Source organism: Octopus bimaculoides, chromosome 26 (assembly GCF_046866305.1).
Source record: "Octopus bimaculoides isolate indiv1 chromosome 26, ASM4686630v1, whole genome shotgun sequence".
NCBI classification, from domain to species: Eukaryota; Metazoa; Mollusca; class Cephalopoda; order Octopoda; family Octopodidae; genus Octopus; species Octopus bimaculoides.
Window position 1 is genome coordinate 20,144,600 of NC_142953.1, and position 18,558 is coordinate 20,163,157.

At 40.7% G+C, this 18,558-nt stretch overlaps 1 protein-coding gene across 3 annotated transcripts in view; it reads left to right on the forward strand.

Moving 5' to 3' along the window:
* LOC106871628 (uncharacterized) overlaps positions 1–18,558 on the forward strand; it is a 171,033-nt gene that overhangs the window by 69,173 nt on the left and 83,302 nt on the right. For all 3 annotated transcript variants that reach the window (XM_089343009.1, XM_089343010.1, XM_089343008.1), the window contains exon 2: positions 7,294–7,897. In XM_089343009.1, coding sequence (XP_089199135.1) covers positions 7,294–7,897 — 604 coding nt within the window. The remainder of the gene's footprint in view (positions 1–7,293; positions 7,898–18,558) is intronic.

The following is an 18,558-nucleotide window of genomic DNA, read 5'->3' on the forward strand; positions in this document are numbered from 1 at the left end:
AGAATTGAAGGGGCAAAAATATTAATTTTAAAAAAACAAGCTTTTTGGGAAAATGAAATTCTTTTGTAGTTTGGAAGTTAGAGAGTATCTCCAGGCTGAGCCAGCCCTGGTACGTGATTAGAATGTCACAAGAAAGAATCGCAAGAAGTATTCTTCAAGTTGAACCAACTGGCAGGCGACTTAGGGATCGACCAAGAATGAGGTGGTTGGAGAATATCCATAGCCTCATTTGGTCATGCTTAGGAATCCACTCAGAAAATGTAATGACTATTGCTTTTGATAGGACCCTATGGAGGAGGTGCCTGAAGACTCTACCCTCCCACAAGCCTCCCAGGAATAATGGTCAGAAAAATGGATGGATAGATCACAGGTTCAGTTCTAAGGATGTGCTATTAGAATGTCACAGGAAAGAATCATAAGATGGATTCTTAAAGCTGAACCAACTGGCAGGAGACCAAGGGGTTGGCCAAAATTGAGATGGTTGAATAGTATCTATAGGTTCAGTTGGGCATGTTTGAGAATCCAGCCAGAAAATCTTGACAGTTGCTTCTGATAGGACCCTATAGAGGAAATGTTCGAGGATTCTTCCCTACACAACCCTTCCAGGAATAGTGGTCAGAAAAGATGGATGGATAGATCACAGGTCCAGTACTATGGATATGTGATTAGAACATCACAGGAAAGATGGATTCTTCAAGCCAATCCAACCAGCAAGGGACTTAGGGGTAGACTAAGAATGAGGTGGTTGGATAATATCCATAGTCTTTGTTGGGAATCCAGCTGGAAATTGGTAATGACAGGTGAGGCTTGTTTGAAAGTAACTCAATCACCTCACCTCCGCGAAGCCCGTTCGAAATTAACTCAGCCACCTTGCCTCCGTGAGGCTCAGCATTGAGATTTTCATGAGGTAACTATTTTTAAAATGACATTGTTTTAACATAAAACAGGCAGAACATTTTGGCCAGTTAAAACCTCCAGTTGCTTTTTTTTTTTTTTTTTTAAACTCTATTAATCATTTTGGTTAGTCCCTACTTCCCACTGGCAGTGGGGCAGTATCAGATACCCTTCAGTATTTGCTGCTAGAAACTGTAGGTGAGAGGAATAAGTTTGGTTTTATGTCTCGGCAAGGAATTGAACTTATGTCATTCATACATTTTACCCTGTAGGAAATTTAGTCACTTTATAATGCTTGCTTTTCCCTCTACCCTCTCCCTATCTCATTCTCTCTCTTGTCATTTCTCTCCCTCCATCTCTCTTGTGCCCTCGCCCCCCCCCCTCTCTTCCCTCGTACCCTGTTTCTCTTGTGCTCTCACCCCTCTGTCTCTGGTCCTATCCTTCTCATGTTTTCTCTCTGCTCTCCCACTCCACGCCCCTCCCCTTAAATCCTCCTCCTCCTCCTGCTGTGTCCTCTCTTCTGCTCTTTAAACTAAGACTGTGTTCATAGGCTAGTACATAACAAAACAATTGTTCAACACACACACACACACACACACACACACACACACACACACACACACACACACACACACAATTGCTGTCTCTTGTGTTGTGCTAATTGTGTTGCGTCTGAACAAAGTCTCAGCTCTGCTCTCCGTCAGCTTCCAAAGTCATTCCAGTACAAAATAATTAACACTTGTAAACTGTTTGCTCAACAAAAAAACAAAAAAAAAAAAAAAAACCCCCCTGAAATCTGTGTATGTATGTATGTATGTATGTGTGTGTGTATACACTTGTACAAAATCTCACCTGTGCACACTCGCACATGTGCATGCACTCATGCATTTGTGTAGAGTGCTCTCGCACTTAAACACATACTCGTGTGTACCTGTATACACTTGAGTACACCCACTCATATATACACACACACATGCAAGCACTGATACGTACACGCACATGCACTTGTAAACTCGCATGTATGCACATGCATGCACTTACACCCATTCACATGTACGCACGTACACCCACTCACATGTACACACACACATGCGCGCACTCATGTACTCATATACCCTCTTACATACTAATATATATATGTACACCCACTCACCACTCACATAGTGTGCCTCTGCGCATGTGCATCCACATACGCACACATTACACATTGTGCATTTCTGTGATTCTGTTATCAAAGTTGCAAGTCTCTTTATTATCTTCAAACTAAAAGATATTTGTTTGAGAAACAGTTTGGACTTTTACTTGATAGGAAATGAGATATTTGTATCTTTAAATTGTTTCAGTCACTGGGCACGTGGCCATGCTGGGGCAGACACCAACCACCTTGTAACGAAGGGGTTTAGTCAAGCAAATATCCATTCCAGTGCTTTTTTTTCTTTTCTATTTTAACTCTGGTACTTAATGTGTTGGTCTCTTTCACCAAACTTGTGCCTTATGGGGATGTAAATAAACCCACAGCAGTTTTCATTTGGTGATGGGAAGACAAACACAAGCATGAAAACACACACACATGTGAAGAGCTTCTTTTAGTTTCCATTTACCAAATTCACTCATAAAACATTGTTTGACCCAGGGCTGTAGTAGAAGACACTTTCCCAAAATGCTGTGATAGAAATGAGCTGAAGACCACATGCTTGTTACCCACCCAATCACACCTGCCCCATAATTCATTGTAAATGGTATGCATGTTTGATAGTCCCTAAAGGTCTTCATAAATGACCATGGGATTGCACTTCGGAAGTTCCACTCCAAGGCACAATTCTGGACAAGGTTGTTAATGGAAGACCAGCAGTTGCCCATGAATACCAACCTCCTCTCTCCATGCCACCAGTGTTATCCAAGGAAAAGGCAAAGGGTCCGATACAGCTTGGCACCTGTGATGTCACAACTCATTTCTACAGCTGAGTGAACTGGAGCAACATGAAATAAAGTGTCTTGCTCAAGAACACAACACAACCTGGTCTGGGAATTGAACTCACAACCTCGTGATCGTAAACTCGATGCTCTAACCACTGAGCCATGCACCTTCACAAAAGGTCTTCTAAGGGCCTGCTTTAATCCTGGTTTCATGAGATAAGCTGATAAGAGATAAACCTTTTTTTCAATAAAATGTTAACCTGTTAAACATTCAGATTACTGTGTCAAATGTAAAGATCATTTATTCCTGTTTTTCTGCATTACTCCTGTATTATCTCGTAGCTTTCAGAATTTGATGATGTGGCTATTGATTTTTAGAATAACATTGTAAGTTAGGTGTGAGAGGTCAGATCTGGCCAGTTGGAACATAAAATAGGTAGAACGATAGGGTTGGATACGACTGGGTTAAACACATGTTTCTGACATAACCATGAAGCTTAAAAGTTTTAAGACAGAGATATTAGAACTTATGATATCCATGTCTTTCCTACATGGCATTAGCAAGATTTAGTGATGTGACATGTCGTCAAATGGCAAATCAGACCAAAGCTGAAATTCTGATTCTTATTAAATCATTTAACCTTTTAGTATTCAGATTATCCTCTGTCAAATGTAAAGATTATTTATTCATGTTCTTTTGAATTAATCCTGCATTATCTTGCAGCTTTCAGATGTGGATGATGTGATCATTTCCAGAATGACATTGTAGGGTAGGTGTGAGAGTCTGGACCTGACCAGTTTGAACATAAAATTAGAATATTTGGGCCGGATATGGGTGATTGAAATGCTAAAGGGTTAATGTGCCTTCATCGTTAGCAACATTCACAGATGAATTGGTGGTTGCACCTATTCATGTTAATCCTTTAGCATTCAGATTAGTTTGTCTAACATAATACTTATTTATTCACATTGGTTTCAATTTGTCATGCATTATCTTTTTATATTGAGATTTCAATGATATGCTTGCTTATTTTTAGTATGACATTGTAGGGGGCTGGATCTGGCTGGTTTAAATGCTAAAGGGTTAACCATATGAAGTGAGTCTTGTAGAACTCATCATTATTGTTGTTTAACGTCCGCTTTCCATGCTGGCATGGGTTGGATGGTTTGGCTGAGGGCTGGCAAGCCAGAAGGCTGTACCAGGCTCCAATCCAATATGGTAAAGTTTCTACAGCTGGATGCCTTTCCTAATGCCAGACACTACGAGTATAGTCAGTGCTTTTTACGTTCCACCAGCATAAGGGCCAGTCAGGTGGTACTGGCATCAACTACACTTGAATGGTGCTTTTTATGTGCTACTGGCATGGGAGCCAGTCAAGTGGCACTGGCAACGACCATGCTCGAATGGTGCTTTCCACAGTCTCACTCGCATGGGACCAGTCAGACGACACTGGCATCGACTGCACTCAAATGGTGCTTACCATGTGTCACTGGCATGGGTGCCAATCAGGTGGTACTCTCATCGGCCACGGCAACAATTTCACTTGTTTCAACAGGTCCTCCTCGCAAGCGCAGTTTATTACCCAATGATTAGTGTCCAAAAACTGAATGCAAAACCAGCAACAGTTGGTTTTTGTGATCTACCTGCTGGAGGTAGTTCTAAACCATATCTTCTCAGCTATTTTTGCTTCTCTGTCTAGTATTTTCTTTTGGTTTTTTAAATTTTTACTGTTACTTTAAGAAGTAAGAAAGAAAGCCTTGTGTTGTTGACTTCTTGGTTTCATCTATTCTTCCCCTTTGGCATTGAAACCAAGTCAGCCCTTTTGAACCAAAATACTTGAGATCAACCCTGATTCTATGATACTCACTTCCTGTTTCAAAGTGATCTAAATTAAATTCTTCCACCAAAATTTCCTGTTAATTTATGATCTAAATGCCGAGCACCGTCCGAACGTGATCGTTACCACCAGAGTAGCTGTCTGCCTTCCGTGCCAGTGGCACGTAAATAGCACCATTTGAGCGTAATCGTTACCAATGCCGCCTTACTGGCACTTGTGCCGGTGGCATGTGAAAAAAACATTCCAGTGAGGTCGTTGCCAGTGCCGCTGGACTGGCTCCTGTGCAGGTGGCACGTAAAATACACCATTTTGAGCATGGCCGTTGCCAGTACCGCCTGACCGGCCTTCGTGCCGGTGGCACGTAAAAGCATCCACTACACTCTTGGAGTGGTTGGTGTTAGGAAGGGCATCCAGCTGTAGAAACTCTGCCAAATCAGATTGGAGCCTGGCGTAGCCATCTGGTTCACCAGTCCCCAGTCAAATCATCCAACCCATGCTAGCATGGAAAGCAGACGTTAAACGATGATGATGATGATGATCTGACCAAATTCTTCGTTATTTTCCAAATTAATTGAAACAAGGGCATAAATCTACTCCCCCTGCCCCCCAATTACTGTCTTTCCCATTCAGTCAAAGGGGCTCCTTCCTACCTTTTTTCTTTGTTCTTTTCCTGTCTTGCAAGTAACTTGGCAACATCTCTAGTGGCCTGGGAAAAGCACCCAGTACACACGAAAGTGGATGGTGTTGGGGAGGGCATCTAGCTGTAGAAACCATGCCCCGTGGCTTGCTGGATTCTCTCAAACCATCCAACCCATATCAGCATGGAAATTGGATGATAATGATACTGGCTGTGTTTCAACAGAAGTATAACAAGTGTTATTGATCTAAAAGTCCTCCATCAAAACTTCATGTTGATTTGTTCCATGTGACAGCTAAATTATGATGAAATTATTTTACTAAATTCTTTGTTATCTTCAAAATTAATTGAAACAGTTATATTTCAACACAAATATCATAACAAAAGAGTTAATGTTATTCTCTCTCCTTTCACCAACTGCTCTCTCTCTCTCTCTCTCTCTTTCTCTCTCTCTCTCTCTCTCTCTCTCTCTCTCTCTCTCTCTCTCTCTCTCTCTCTCTCTCTTTCTCTCTCTCTCTCTCTCTCTCTCTCTTTCTCTCTCTCTCTCTTTTTGCCATTGTCAATTTTAACCCTTCTTCAGAGATCTGCAATTCTGGGGCCCCAATCCCTCTTCCCTATTTTTGTGAGGTGTTTTTTTGCAGAAGAATAGGACCCAGGTCCTTTCTGTGTGAATGTAATGAGTGGAAGGTTTCAAGGCTAAAAACACTTGCCTAAGGTGCTGCTGATTATGATTGTACCTGCTGGCCATGTAGCTATGTCTGTGCCGCATGGTGCTGGCATTTCTTCTCAATTAGACAGGTCATGTGAAAACATGTGGCCTAATGGCTAGGGTATTCGGCTCATGATTACAAGGTCTTGTGTTCAGTACCTGATGGATCATTGCTGGTAAAAATGAGCGGTACCTATAATTCAAGGTGCCAACTTTCTCACATTCTGTGTGATGCTGAATATCCCTGAGATCAATGTCAAGGTTATGTGTGTTTGTGGAGTGCTTAGCCATTTCTATGTTAATTTCTTGAGCAGGTTGTCCTGTTGATCATAGCAACTATAGCCCTCATTGTTAAAATTCATGAGCAATAAATTCTTTAAACTTCTACAAAACACGAAATATTTCAATAAAGTTTTTATACAATTCCTAATAATAATTATAAAAATATAAGATTGTTTATGGCCACTTTAATGTGGCTGTCCTCTAAGAGACGATGATACTGCCATTTAACCCCAGGAAGACGTCTCCACTGGCTGGTTTATTCAGTCCATTTCTTGCACTTGATATTTATTGCAAGCGGGAAATAGCTTCTGCCAGCCTAGCTTCAGGACCACCAGACCACCCGGTTTTGATTGGATTGGATCTCCTCATTGGTGGGTACTCATTACAATAGGAGTTTTTTAAACATTAGTATCTGGTAGCATAAAATAGGAATCAGAGTGAAAAATGGTTGAAAACCAGTGATGTGGAGGCTCCCCCTTTGGCTCATTAACCCTTTTGATAATAACCGTCTGAATCTACCTCTGGCTCTGAGTACAAATGTCTTGTTTTCATAAGTTCTGAATTAAAATCTTCCACCAAACCTTAATCACAATGTTCCTAACACTAGCTTAATGATATCTAAGTTATTTTACTAAATTCTTTGTGATAGTTAAAATTAATTAGAAATAGGGTAATAAAAGAATTAAAATATATAAAAGAGAAACAATTCTTAACCCTTTTGTTACCAACTGGGCTGAAACTGGCTCTATAGTACAAATGTCTTGTTTTCATAAGTTTTGAATTAAAATCTTCCACAATTTATGTTCCTAACACTAGCTTAATGATAACGAAGTTATTTTACTAAATTCTTTGTTATATTTAAAATTAATTAAAAGAAACACAGAAAAAACAAAGCATTAACACTTTCGTTACTGTATTTATTCGAGATGTTCTGTGTTTGTCTTCAGAGAAAATGTTTCCTTTTTTTTCTTTTTGTCTTTTAATTAAATTTTTTTTTTTCTTCCTTTCTGCTACAGCGTCAACGCCAAGTTATTACCAGCTGATGGAATTGGAATGGCTTTTCATTCTGCGTCTCACAATTCCCGTCCAGAATCCCTAGCTGAACAGAACGGCAGCCATGGTGGTGATGACCATGGCGATTATGCTGACCAAGAGAACAGTGTGGTCAGCGGAGGTGGCGTCAGTGTTGGCGGCACTGGCGGAAGTGGAGGCGGCGGCGGTGGTGGCGGTGGCAGCGGCAGCAGCAGCAGCACGACCGCCATTTCCACTTCTGGTCAGCTGAGCCCCACTGAAAAACGGCGCAAGAGCTTTTTCCGGCGGTTCTCTCTCCGTGGAATTCGGAGACGCAGTTTTTTTAAGAGTAGTTCAAATGATACCAATGGTAGCGCTGAGGAACATCACCGAAAGCACTGGAAGATGAACAAAAACGATAAACCGGCGACTAAAGGTAAATTAGACAAAGTCGAAGAACAGTATGGCAATGGTGATGCCAGCAAAGAGGAAATTGTTAATGTGTTGTCAGGGGAAGATTCAAAAGGCAAATCGAAATGGGAAAGGACTAAATTGGAACTAGTCAAAGACCCTAATGGATATGCTCTTAAGTTTTGTGTCCCTCCTAAGGTAAGCACTGCCATCTATTGCCAATATCATAAACTCATTTTCTATTTTCATTGTTTGTGTCTGTTCAATCTTCAGTGTGTTTTTTTTTAAAAAAAAAAGGAAATATGAAGAGATGGGAGCATGGCCATGTGGTTTAGAAGTTTCCTTCCCAGCTATGTGGTTTTGGGTTCAGTCCCACTATGTGACACCATAGGCTAGTATCTTTCCCTGTTCCCTTGGATTTGTCAATGCCTTGTGAATGAATTTGGTTGTTGGAATTTGAAAGAAGATTGAGTGTGTATGTATAACTGTATATGTATGTATATATATATATACATACACATACACACACATATATAATGTGTGTGTGATAGTTAACTGTTGTTTTGACATCATGTGGTGGTTGTTTAATGAGCATCACTGTCATACAAGCAGGGTTGTTCGTTTCTAGCCTTAAGTAAAAAAGACATGTCTGGCCATGGGAATTTTATTTGGAAACTGGTGAGGGTTGGTGAAAGGAAAGGCACTAGACCAGAGAAAAAAAATCTGCTTTAACAAGTTTTGTTTAACTTGTGCCAGCATAGAAAAGTGAATGTGGATTGTTTATTTTTTTAGTTGGCAGAATCCTTAGCATGCCAGAAAAATGCTGAGTGGCATTGCATTCCGAGTTTTAAAATTCTTCCTGAGTCAGCTTTGCCTTTGCAAGGAAATAAGTACCAGTTATACATTGAGGTCAATGTAATCGACTAGCCCCATCCCTCACAATCTCAGGCCTTGTATACTCATAGTTCAATGAATTAATATATGACCCTGGACAAAATTCTTTGTGGCATTTCTTCTGGCTTTGCGTTCTGTGTTCAAATTCTTCCAAGGTTGACTTTGCCTTCCATCTTTTTGAACCCTCAGCACTCAGGGTCAATGTAATTGACTCACCCTTGTTCCCCAAATTTCGGGCTTTGTAGCTGTAGTAGAAAGAATTATTAATATTACTATTATTATATTATGATTAAATTCCGCCGAGGTTGATTTTGCCTTTCATCCTTTTGGGGTCAATAAATTAAGTATACGTCAAGTACTGGGGTCAGTGTGATCAACTTACCCCCTCCCCAAAATGGCTGCTCTTGTGGCAAAATTTGAAACCATTATTATTATCATTAAGGTGGTGAGCTGGCAGAATCATTAGCATGCTGGGCAAAATGCTTAATGTCATTTCAGCCGTCTTAGACGTTCTGAGTTCAAATTTCACCGAGGGTCGACTTTGCCTTTCATCCTTTCAGGGTCGATAAAACTAAGTACCAGTTGAGTACTGGGGTTGATGTAATCAACTAGTTCCCTGCCCCTAAATTTCAGTCTTTGTGCTTATAGTAGAAAAGATTATTATCATTTAAGGTGGCAAGTGGCAGAATCATTAGCATGCTGGGGAAAATGCTTAGCGGTATTTTATCTGTCCTAATGTTCTGAATTCAAATTCAACTGAGGCCGACTTTACTTTTCATCCTTTCTGGGTTGATAAATTAAGTACCAGTTGAACACTGGGGTTCGATGTAATCAACTTACCACCTCTCCTGAAGCTGCTGGCCGTGTGCCAAAATTTGAAATCATCATCCTCGTTAGTCATCATTCATCGTTTAATGTCCGCCTTCCATGCTGGCATGGGTGGGACAGCTTGACAAGAGCCGGCCGGGCAGAAGCTTGCACCAGACTTCTGTTAATGTTTTGGCAGGACTTTAACAACTGGATGCCCTTCCTAACACCAACCACTCAGCAAAGTGGACTTAATGCTTTTGATGTGGCATAAGTACAGGCAAGGTTTTTACAGCTGGATGCCCTTCCAAATGCCACCCACTTTACAGTGTGAATTGGGTGCTTTTTATTATTATCATTATTATTGTGAAACTTTATACATTGATGTTTAGTTTTATATTATTTCTTTCGAGTTAGTGTCGTTAGATGGTTCATTTATTTCTTTCAAATCTGGTACATGTCCACCTTTGTTCAACAGTCGCTGCATTCACCCCTATCTCTGTTGCTTCTTTCACACTATTCATCAACCTACCTATCCAGCCATTCTTGAGTTTTCTATCTCCATTCTCTCTTTTTCCCACCTTTTTTGCATCTTGATGGTATGCCCTGATATCCCATCTATACAATGCTTTTCCCTTTCCTGCTGGGATAGCCATGTATTTCCTGTTCAGTAAGGCACCTCTTCCTATGCCTTTCAACACCTGGCACAAAGCCACCTCCTTCAATACTGTGCCCCCACTCTTTCAAGGTGCAGGCATGGCTGTGTGGTAAAAATCTTTCTTCCCAAGCACTTCGTTCCAGGTTCATCTCCACTGTGTGGTACCTTGGGCAAGTGTCTTCTGTTAAAGTTCTGGGCTGACCAAAGTCTTATGAGTGGATCTTGTAGACAGAAATCGTAAGAAGCTTGTCATGTGTTTATCTCCCCCCCCCCCCCCACCTGAGCTTCACAAACAAAATATGTTGTTGTGATTACATCCTTGTGACAGTGGTTTGGCGAAAGTACCCAATAGAGTAAGTACCAAACTTTAAAAAAAAAAGTACTGGGGTTGATTTATTCGACTTAGAATTCTCCAAGGCAGTTCCCAATCATGGCTGAAACAAGTAAAAGATTAAAAGAGTGTTTTCTGAGTTATTTGGTGACCTGACTAGTGTTGGCACCACAATAAAAGCACCGAGTATATTCTGGAAAGTGGTTGGTGTTAGGAAGGATATCCAGCTGTAGAAAACAAGCCAAAAAAAGACATTGGAGTTTGATGCAATCCTCTGGTTCATCGGATCCTAACAAATTGTTCAACCGATTCCTTTGAAGACAGATATTAAATCAGGAGGATGATGTTAGGCTGTGGCTGTGTGGTAAGAAGCTTGCTTCCCAACCACATGGTTCTGGGTTCAGTCCTACTAAGTATCACCTTGGACAAGTGTCTTTTACTATAGTCTTGGGCCGACCATAGCCTTGTGAGTGGATTTGGTAGATGGAAACTGAAAGAAGCCCATCGTATATATGTGTGTGTCTTTGTCTCTGTAACCTTGCAGTTTGGCAAAAAAGACCTATAGAATAAGTACCAGGTTTTTTAATTTGAGGGAAAAAAAATTCCTGCAAGGTGATGTCCCAGCATGGCTGCACTTTAACCCTTTTGTTTTCATATTTCTGTTGAGATGCTCTGTGTATCTTTCAATCAATTTAAAATATATCAAAAGAATTTAGTAAAATAACTTAAGTCACAATTTATTTTCCTAACACTAGCTTAACCCTTTAGTGTTCGCATTATTCTGCCAAAATTAATGCTTTTTCATCCACATTGTTTTGAACTAACCATGCATTATCTTGTAGCTATGAGATTTCGATGAGGTAGCTGTTAATTTTTAAAACAATATTGTAGGGTTGGTGTGAGAGACCAGATCTGGCCAGTTTGAACATAAAAGAGGCAGAATACTTTTGGCCGGATATGGCCGGTTTAAATGCTAAAAGGTTAATGATAACTAAGGCTTGGCAGAAGATTTTAATTCAGAACTTTTGAAAACAAGATATTTGTACCACAGAACCAGAGGTGGTTTCAGCTGGGTTGGTATCGAAATGGCTAATGACTGGAAAAAAAAAAAAAAAGAAGTTAGTCTTGGTGAGTGAGATATAATCATCTTGACAAAAGAAATGGATTCATTGAGTGAGTTACTTTGTTGGTATTGCAGTTTGTTGAAATGAGAAGTGGGAACATTTGTAGTGACAATGAAGGAGACATAATGGCTGTAGAGGGTTGACCGTTGCTTTTTTTTTTTTTTGTTGAGCGTGGTGACCAGCTGAACAAGCTCATGTGTCATAAGTATCATCATCATCCAAGTAATGTTGTTCGTTTCCAGTCTTCTGTGAAAGAACATGTTTAGCCATGGGTAAATATTACCTTGTTTGGAACAAATGAGGGCTGGTGACAAGGAGGGCATCCGCTTGTAGAAATCTGCCACAACGAATTCCGTCTGACCCATGTAAGCATAGAAAGGGTGTTAAATGATGTTGACCACTGTGAACTGTATCACTCCCTACACGTCGGTGGATGAAAGTGTTCAGTCTTTCGGCCAGCCAGTGTGTATGCTTATTGTCTTCGAAGACGGTCAGAGTTCTTAAGCTTTCTTAAACCCAAGTGTCCTGATATCTTGGGTGTCACACGATTTAAAATTTTCCTGGAAAAAGAAAAAAGACATTAAAATCATCCCTGAAATCTTGAAATATGAGGCATTGATGTACAAACCCCCCAATTGCTGTTCAGAAACGATCCCTTGATCCCTATAACCCAAACTTAAAAACTTTTTTTTTTTGTTTTTTTTTTTCATTGGACTGGCCATGTTGGAGCAGTGCTCTGAAGGGTTTAGTCAAACAAATATTAAACCTGGTACTTGTTCTATCGATTTCTTTTGTCGGACCTCTAAGTTATGGGGGCGTAAACGAAGCAACGCCAGTTGTCAAGCAGTATTCAGTGACACACACAAACACACACACACACTGAAATTTCCATGACTGGTTTTCAGTCAACCAAATCCACTAAAAAAAAAAAAGCATAGTTTAACCCCCCTCATCCATAAATAGTTGGTAGTTGGCGAAGGTGCTACAGTGGGGCTGATCCTGAAACCACATGTGTTGCAAAGCAAGCTTCTTAACCGCACGGCCATAACCGAGCCTATCTGGTCTTACCTGCCGATCCACAGAATCGATTATAGGGTAATTAAAAAACAATGTTTGCTTAATTTTTTTTTTTTTGCATCTCCTTCGCATATCTCACTCCCTCCCTCAAACACACTTCTTTCATACCTTTTCTTTCACACACATTCTCTTTACTCTTACACTCAAAAATTCTCACACTTTCCCTTTCTTTGTTACACTCTCTCCCTCACATTCACCACATTCTTACTCTTTCTTTCTCACACATACTTCCTTTCATACACACTTCCATCTCCCTGTCTTTCTCTTACATATACTCTAACTCTACTCCCATTCATCTCACACACACACACACAACTTCCTCCCTCCCTCTCTCTCGCGTAAACCCTCACTCTCTTTATCATTCACACTCTTCCTTACACCCATTCTCTTTGCTTCTTTCTTCTCCTCCCTCTCCACTGTCGAAGTTCTCTTGCCATGATTCAAGGTGTGAACCAGTCTGTATATCCAATTAATGCCACACACACACATACACACTGTATCCCCCATTTACTCAGAGTAAAAATCCAGCACAGAAAATAAAACAACCAAAACAAACGCACAAAAGCCTCCTCAAAAATGTCTCCTCTTCCGCCGACCCGTCCTACTCCCGCCAATTTTCTTTTGCTGCTCAGGCTCCCATGTCTTCCTGTTAAGCGTGAATGGACTGCACCCAGCTTTATCGTTATTATTATTGCTACTACTACTACTACTACTATTGCTGACAATAATAATGGAGCAGGAAGAGGAGAAAGACAGACACTACATACAACCAACGACAGGGACACTCGCCGCCTTGCGTTGCCGACAAGCTCTTTATTGAAACTTTCACTGTCATCTTCAGGAAGGGGGACCTTCCTCTCTCCTCTCTCTTTCTCTCTCTCCCCCGTCTTTCCTTGGGAGTTAGTATGAGTCATTGATTACTTATTGGTGGCATGTGGATCACCCTCATCCCTCCACCTCACCATTTTCATACACATCAGCGACCTTGGGGTCAAAAAAGCAGGGAGATGGTATTGACGATGGTGGTGGCGTTGGTGGTAGTGGCGGTGACAGCCTGTCACTCTTTCTAATATGTGAGGATGGCTTTTTAAAGAAAACAATAAGTAAACAAACTGTTATTTGCCACAAGGGTTGCAGAGTTGTAAATGACATTTCTTAGTGTTTGTATTTTTATTAGTCCTAATGAGGTAGTGTATGCTTCAGGCATATTCGAACCCCCAAGAAAGCCATTTACAGTATTTTTCAGAGAATCTGTGTATGTGTGGTATGTAGCTTACTTACCAACCACATGGTTCTGAGTTCAGTCCCACTGCATGGCACCTTGGGCATATAACCTCGGGCTGACCGAAGCCTTGTGTGTGGATTTGGTTGACGGAAACTTGAAAGAAGCTCGTCGTGTATGCGTGTGTATGTATGTATATGTTTGTATGTCTGTGTTTGTTCCCCCACTTTCGCTTGACAACCGATGTTGTTGTGTTTATGTCTCCGTAACTTACCGGTTTGGCAAAAGACACCAATAGAATAAGTACTAGGTTTACAAAGAATAAGTCCTGGGGTCGATTTGTTCAACTGAAGGCGGTGCTCCAGCATGGCCTGAACAAAAAACAGGCGCGGAAGTAGCTGTGTGGTACCTGCGTAGTAGCCATACTGAAAGAAACAGTATGGAAGACGCGTGTAAGAGGCATAGTGACGGATACCTTTGTATCTGGCCAGGGGTTAGTTGACTTTTTTTTGTTACCACCTCGGTAGTAAGATCAGGCTGGAGAAGAGGTATCTGTCACGAGACAGATTCATGAGAAGATGGAAGCCTGTGGCTAGGAAGCTGGGAGTGTTTGGCACCAGGTAAGTTGGAGCCAAAAACAAGGGAAAGAAAAAGCAAGGGGTCTACCCTGGTGGTCCAATGCCTATCCTTCAGGAAAGCCATTACAAATTGCATCTGTAATGAGCAATACTTCAGTCAAACATTGTAAATAATTTTTATTATATATTTAAAATTGTAAATATTTAATCGATACAGCTACTTCACCTCTTTTATGTTTGTCTGTCCTTGTTCGTCCCCTCTTTGTAATGCCTTTATGGCAAATATTTATGAAATAAAGAAGCTTGCTTCACAACCACATGTATCCGGGCTCAGTCCCATTGCGTGGCACTTGGGCAAGTGTCTTCTACTCTAGCCTCAGGCCAACCAAAGCCTTGTGAGTGGGTTTGGTAGATGGAAGCTAAAAGAAGCCCATCATATATGTATATATTTTTGTGTGGCACCTTGGGCAAGTGTCTTCTGCTATAATCTGAGGCCAACCAAAGCTTTAAGTGGATTTGGTTCATGGAAACTGAAAAGAATCCTGTCGTGTGTGTGTGTATCTGTGTTTGTTTCCTCATCACTGCTCGACAACTTGTGTTGGTGTGTTTACATCCCTGTAACTTAGCAGTACAGCAAAATAGACCGATAGAATAATTACTAGGCTTAAAAAAATTGTTCTGGGGTCGATCTGACTAAACCCTCCACGGCAGTGCTACAGCATGGCCGTGGTCAAAGGACAAACAAGTGAAAATGTGTATTTTCTTTGCATTTCCCATAATGCAGCAGTGTGTGTGTGGTTGGAAGTTTCTCAATGAGAAATGGTCCATCCATTGAAGCAAGAATCAGGAGGAAACTTCATGTGAATGGAATGTCTGTTGCTGATTTAAAACCCCCATAGCTATGGGGTTTTATTTACTTAAGCACAGGGTGGGGAATTCCATACTACATTTATAAAATATGTGTGTGTGTGTGTGTGTTCATTCTACTAACCTTATCAGGGCTGTGTCTAATCATGGTCACTTCCATGAATGAAACAAGGGCATGCATGCTGATGCAGTGCCTTTGTAAGATTTGCGTTGTTTGTGTGTGTGTGTGTGTGTGTGTGTGTATATATGCATGTGTGTGTGTGTAATATATATAGTGTGTGGGTTATACTATCTCTTCTAAGACACAACTGCTTCTTTCCTATAACTGTTAATAGTAAATGACAGCAATTAATGAATGATTGAATCACAGGCCTTAGTACTGGCATGCATGGTACATTTTTCTATCACTCCCCCCACACCCAACCAACCAGAAGGATGAAATGCAATGTTGGTACCGAAGATCTCTGAATATAAAGGGAGGTATTTTTATTGGCCACTGGAAAAATGTGGGAACAGTATAAAAAAAAAGGGGTGGCAAGCATGGATACATATTTGTGCATGCACACACACACACACACACACACACACACACTGTCTTTAAGAATGGTCTTATGAATGAAACTGTATTCCTATTTGGTTGTGTGTCTGTGTGAGTGGTTTGATGTGCCTCAATGAGAAATGGTGGATCTATTGAATCAAGAATCAGGACGAATCTTCATGTGAATGGAATGTCTGTTGCTGACTTAAAACTATAGCAATGGGATTTTATTTATTTAAACACTGGAGGGTAGGCAAGAAGTGGGTGTGCAGAATTCCATTCTCATCTCTCTCTTATATGAATAGTTTGTGAGTGGGTGTTCTGTCTCCCCTCCTTCATTTCTTCTCTCTCTCTCTCACACCACCCCTCCAGGTCTTTTGTCTTCTCCCCTTCACAACCACCACATTGAATGAACCTTTCCCCCATAAATAAACTAATCAGTTTTAAGAGACATCTGTGAAGACAGAATCTGGAATGTATTAACTCTGGTGGGAGCAGCAGTGGTGGTGGTGGTGAAGATGGCTAAATGAATCTAATGTTGGAAGTGTGTGTCTGTGTGATGGGGATCATGTGCCAGGAGAAGAGATGATACCTTGCCTGGTTGGTGAAGATATTTAACATGTCTAGGTGCAGATGTGGCTGTGTAGTTGAGAAGTTTGCTTCACAACCACATTGTTTCAGGTTCAGTTTTGGGAAAGCCTTCAGAGTGAATCTGGGAGATGGAAACTGGGAAAGCTTTTGTGTGTGTGTGTGTGTGTGTGTGTGTGTATTCTTTTACTTGTTTCAGTCATTTGACTGCGGCCATGCTGGAGCGCCACCTTTTAGTTGAAGAAATCAACCCCAGGACATATTCTTTGTAAGCCTGGTACTTCAATCGGTCTCTTTAGTTAAACCACTAGCTTATGGGGACATAAGCACACCAACATCGGTTGTTCAGCAATGGTGGGGGTGGGGTGAGGACAAACACCTACATGTATGTTTATGTGTGGCTATGACGGGCTTCTTTTCAGTTTCCTTCTACCAAATCTCCTCATAAGGCTATGGTTGACCCAACGCTATAGTGGAAGACACCCAAAATGCCATGCAGAGGGACTGGACCCAGAACCATGTGGCTGGGAAGCATGCTTCTTACCACACAGTCACGTCTGCACCTATATATATATATGTATATATATATGGTTTATTCCATCTCATGCACAGATTTTTTAATTAGTGATTTTTTAACTAAACACTTTGAAACTTTGGATACTGATAGAATGTGTCACATAGAACAGGGTTTACTCTTAACATTATATATATATGTGTGTGTCTATCTATCTATATATATTCTTTTATTCTTTTACTTGTTTCAGTCATTTGACTGCGGCCATGCTGGAGCACCGCCTTTAGTCGAGCAAACCGACCCCAGACCTTATTCTTTGTAAGCCTAGTACTTATTCTATCGGTCTCTTTTGCCGAACCGCTAAATTACGGGAACATAAACACACCAGCATCGGTTGTCAAGCGATGTTGGGGTGGTGGGGACAAACACAAACACACACACACACACACACATATACAACAGGCTTCTTCCAGTTTCCGTCTACCAAATCCAGTCACAAGGCTTTGGTTGGCTTGAGGCTATAGTAGAAGACACTTGCACAAGGTGCCACACAGGGCGACTGAACCCATGACCATGTGGTTCGTAAGCAAACTACTTATCACACAGCCACTAGTGCACCTATAATTTTTTAATTAGTTTTTTTTTAAATTAATTGTTTTTAATTAGTTTGTTTTTAACTATACACTTTGAAACTTTGGATACTGGTATAATGTGTCACAGAACAAGATTTACTCTTAATGTTATATATATATATATATATATATATATATATATATATATATATATATATATATATATGGTCATCTATCTATCTATCTACACACACACACACACTAATAATAGGCAGAAATTACAGAGTGACAATGGCCAACTTCGTGTTTGATAAGTGCCAATACACGAAACTCTCAGCTTTTGACTTACTCACTAACTTCTGCCGATGATATATATGTGTACATATATGTGTAAAAAAAATCTCATCACGCAATCGAATCAATGAAAGAGTCTCTACGTGGTTACTTGACACGCTAAAAATAGCAGCCAAGGCATCCCCCTACCTAAATAACACACCCATTGTAATGTTCTAGATTATCCCTAAAAAGACAGTTTGCTGAAGGCTGGAATGTCTTTGATGATAGGTTTGCTGTATCAGGGTTGATTTGAGGCTAAATAACAACAAAATTATTACTGAGACAGACCAACAAGCATTTGCTTGTGTTTGTTCCCACCTACCAATGTTTGACACCCACAGTTGCTATGTTTATGTCCCCATAATTTAGCAGTTTAGCAAAAGAGACCAATAGAATAAGTACAACGAGACTTAAGAATTTTAAGAAACGAGGTCAATTTATTTGACTAAAATCCTTTAAAGTGGCGCTCCCTGCATAGCCACAGGCCAATGACTGAAGCAAAACAAAAGATTGGCTGTGTGGTAAGTAGCTTGCTTACCAACCACATGGTTCGTGGTTCATTCCCACTGCCTAGCACCTTGGGCAAGTGTCTTCTACTATAGCCTCGGGCCGACCAAAGCCTTGTGAGTGGATTTGGTAGACGGAGACTGAAAGAAGCCCGTCATGTATATTGTATATGTGTGTGTTTGTGTGTCTGTGTTTAGCGATTTTCTTCACTACTTCAGGGAGTGATGACACTGCCTGACATGAGTC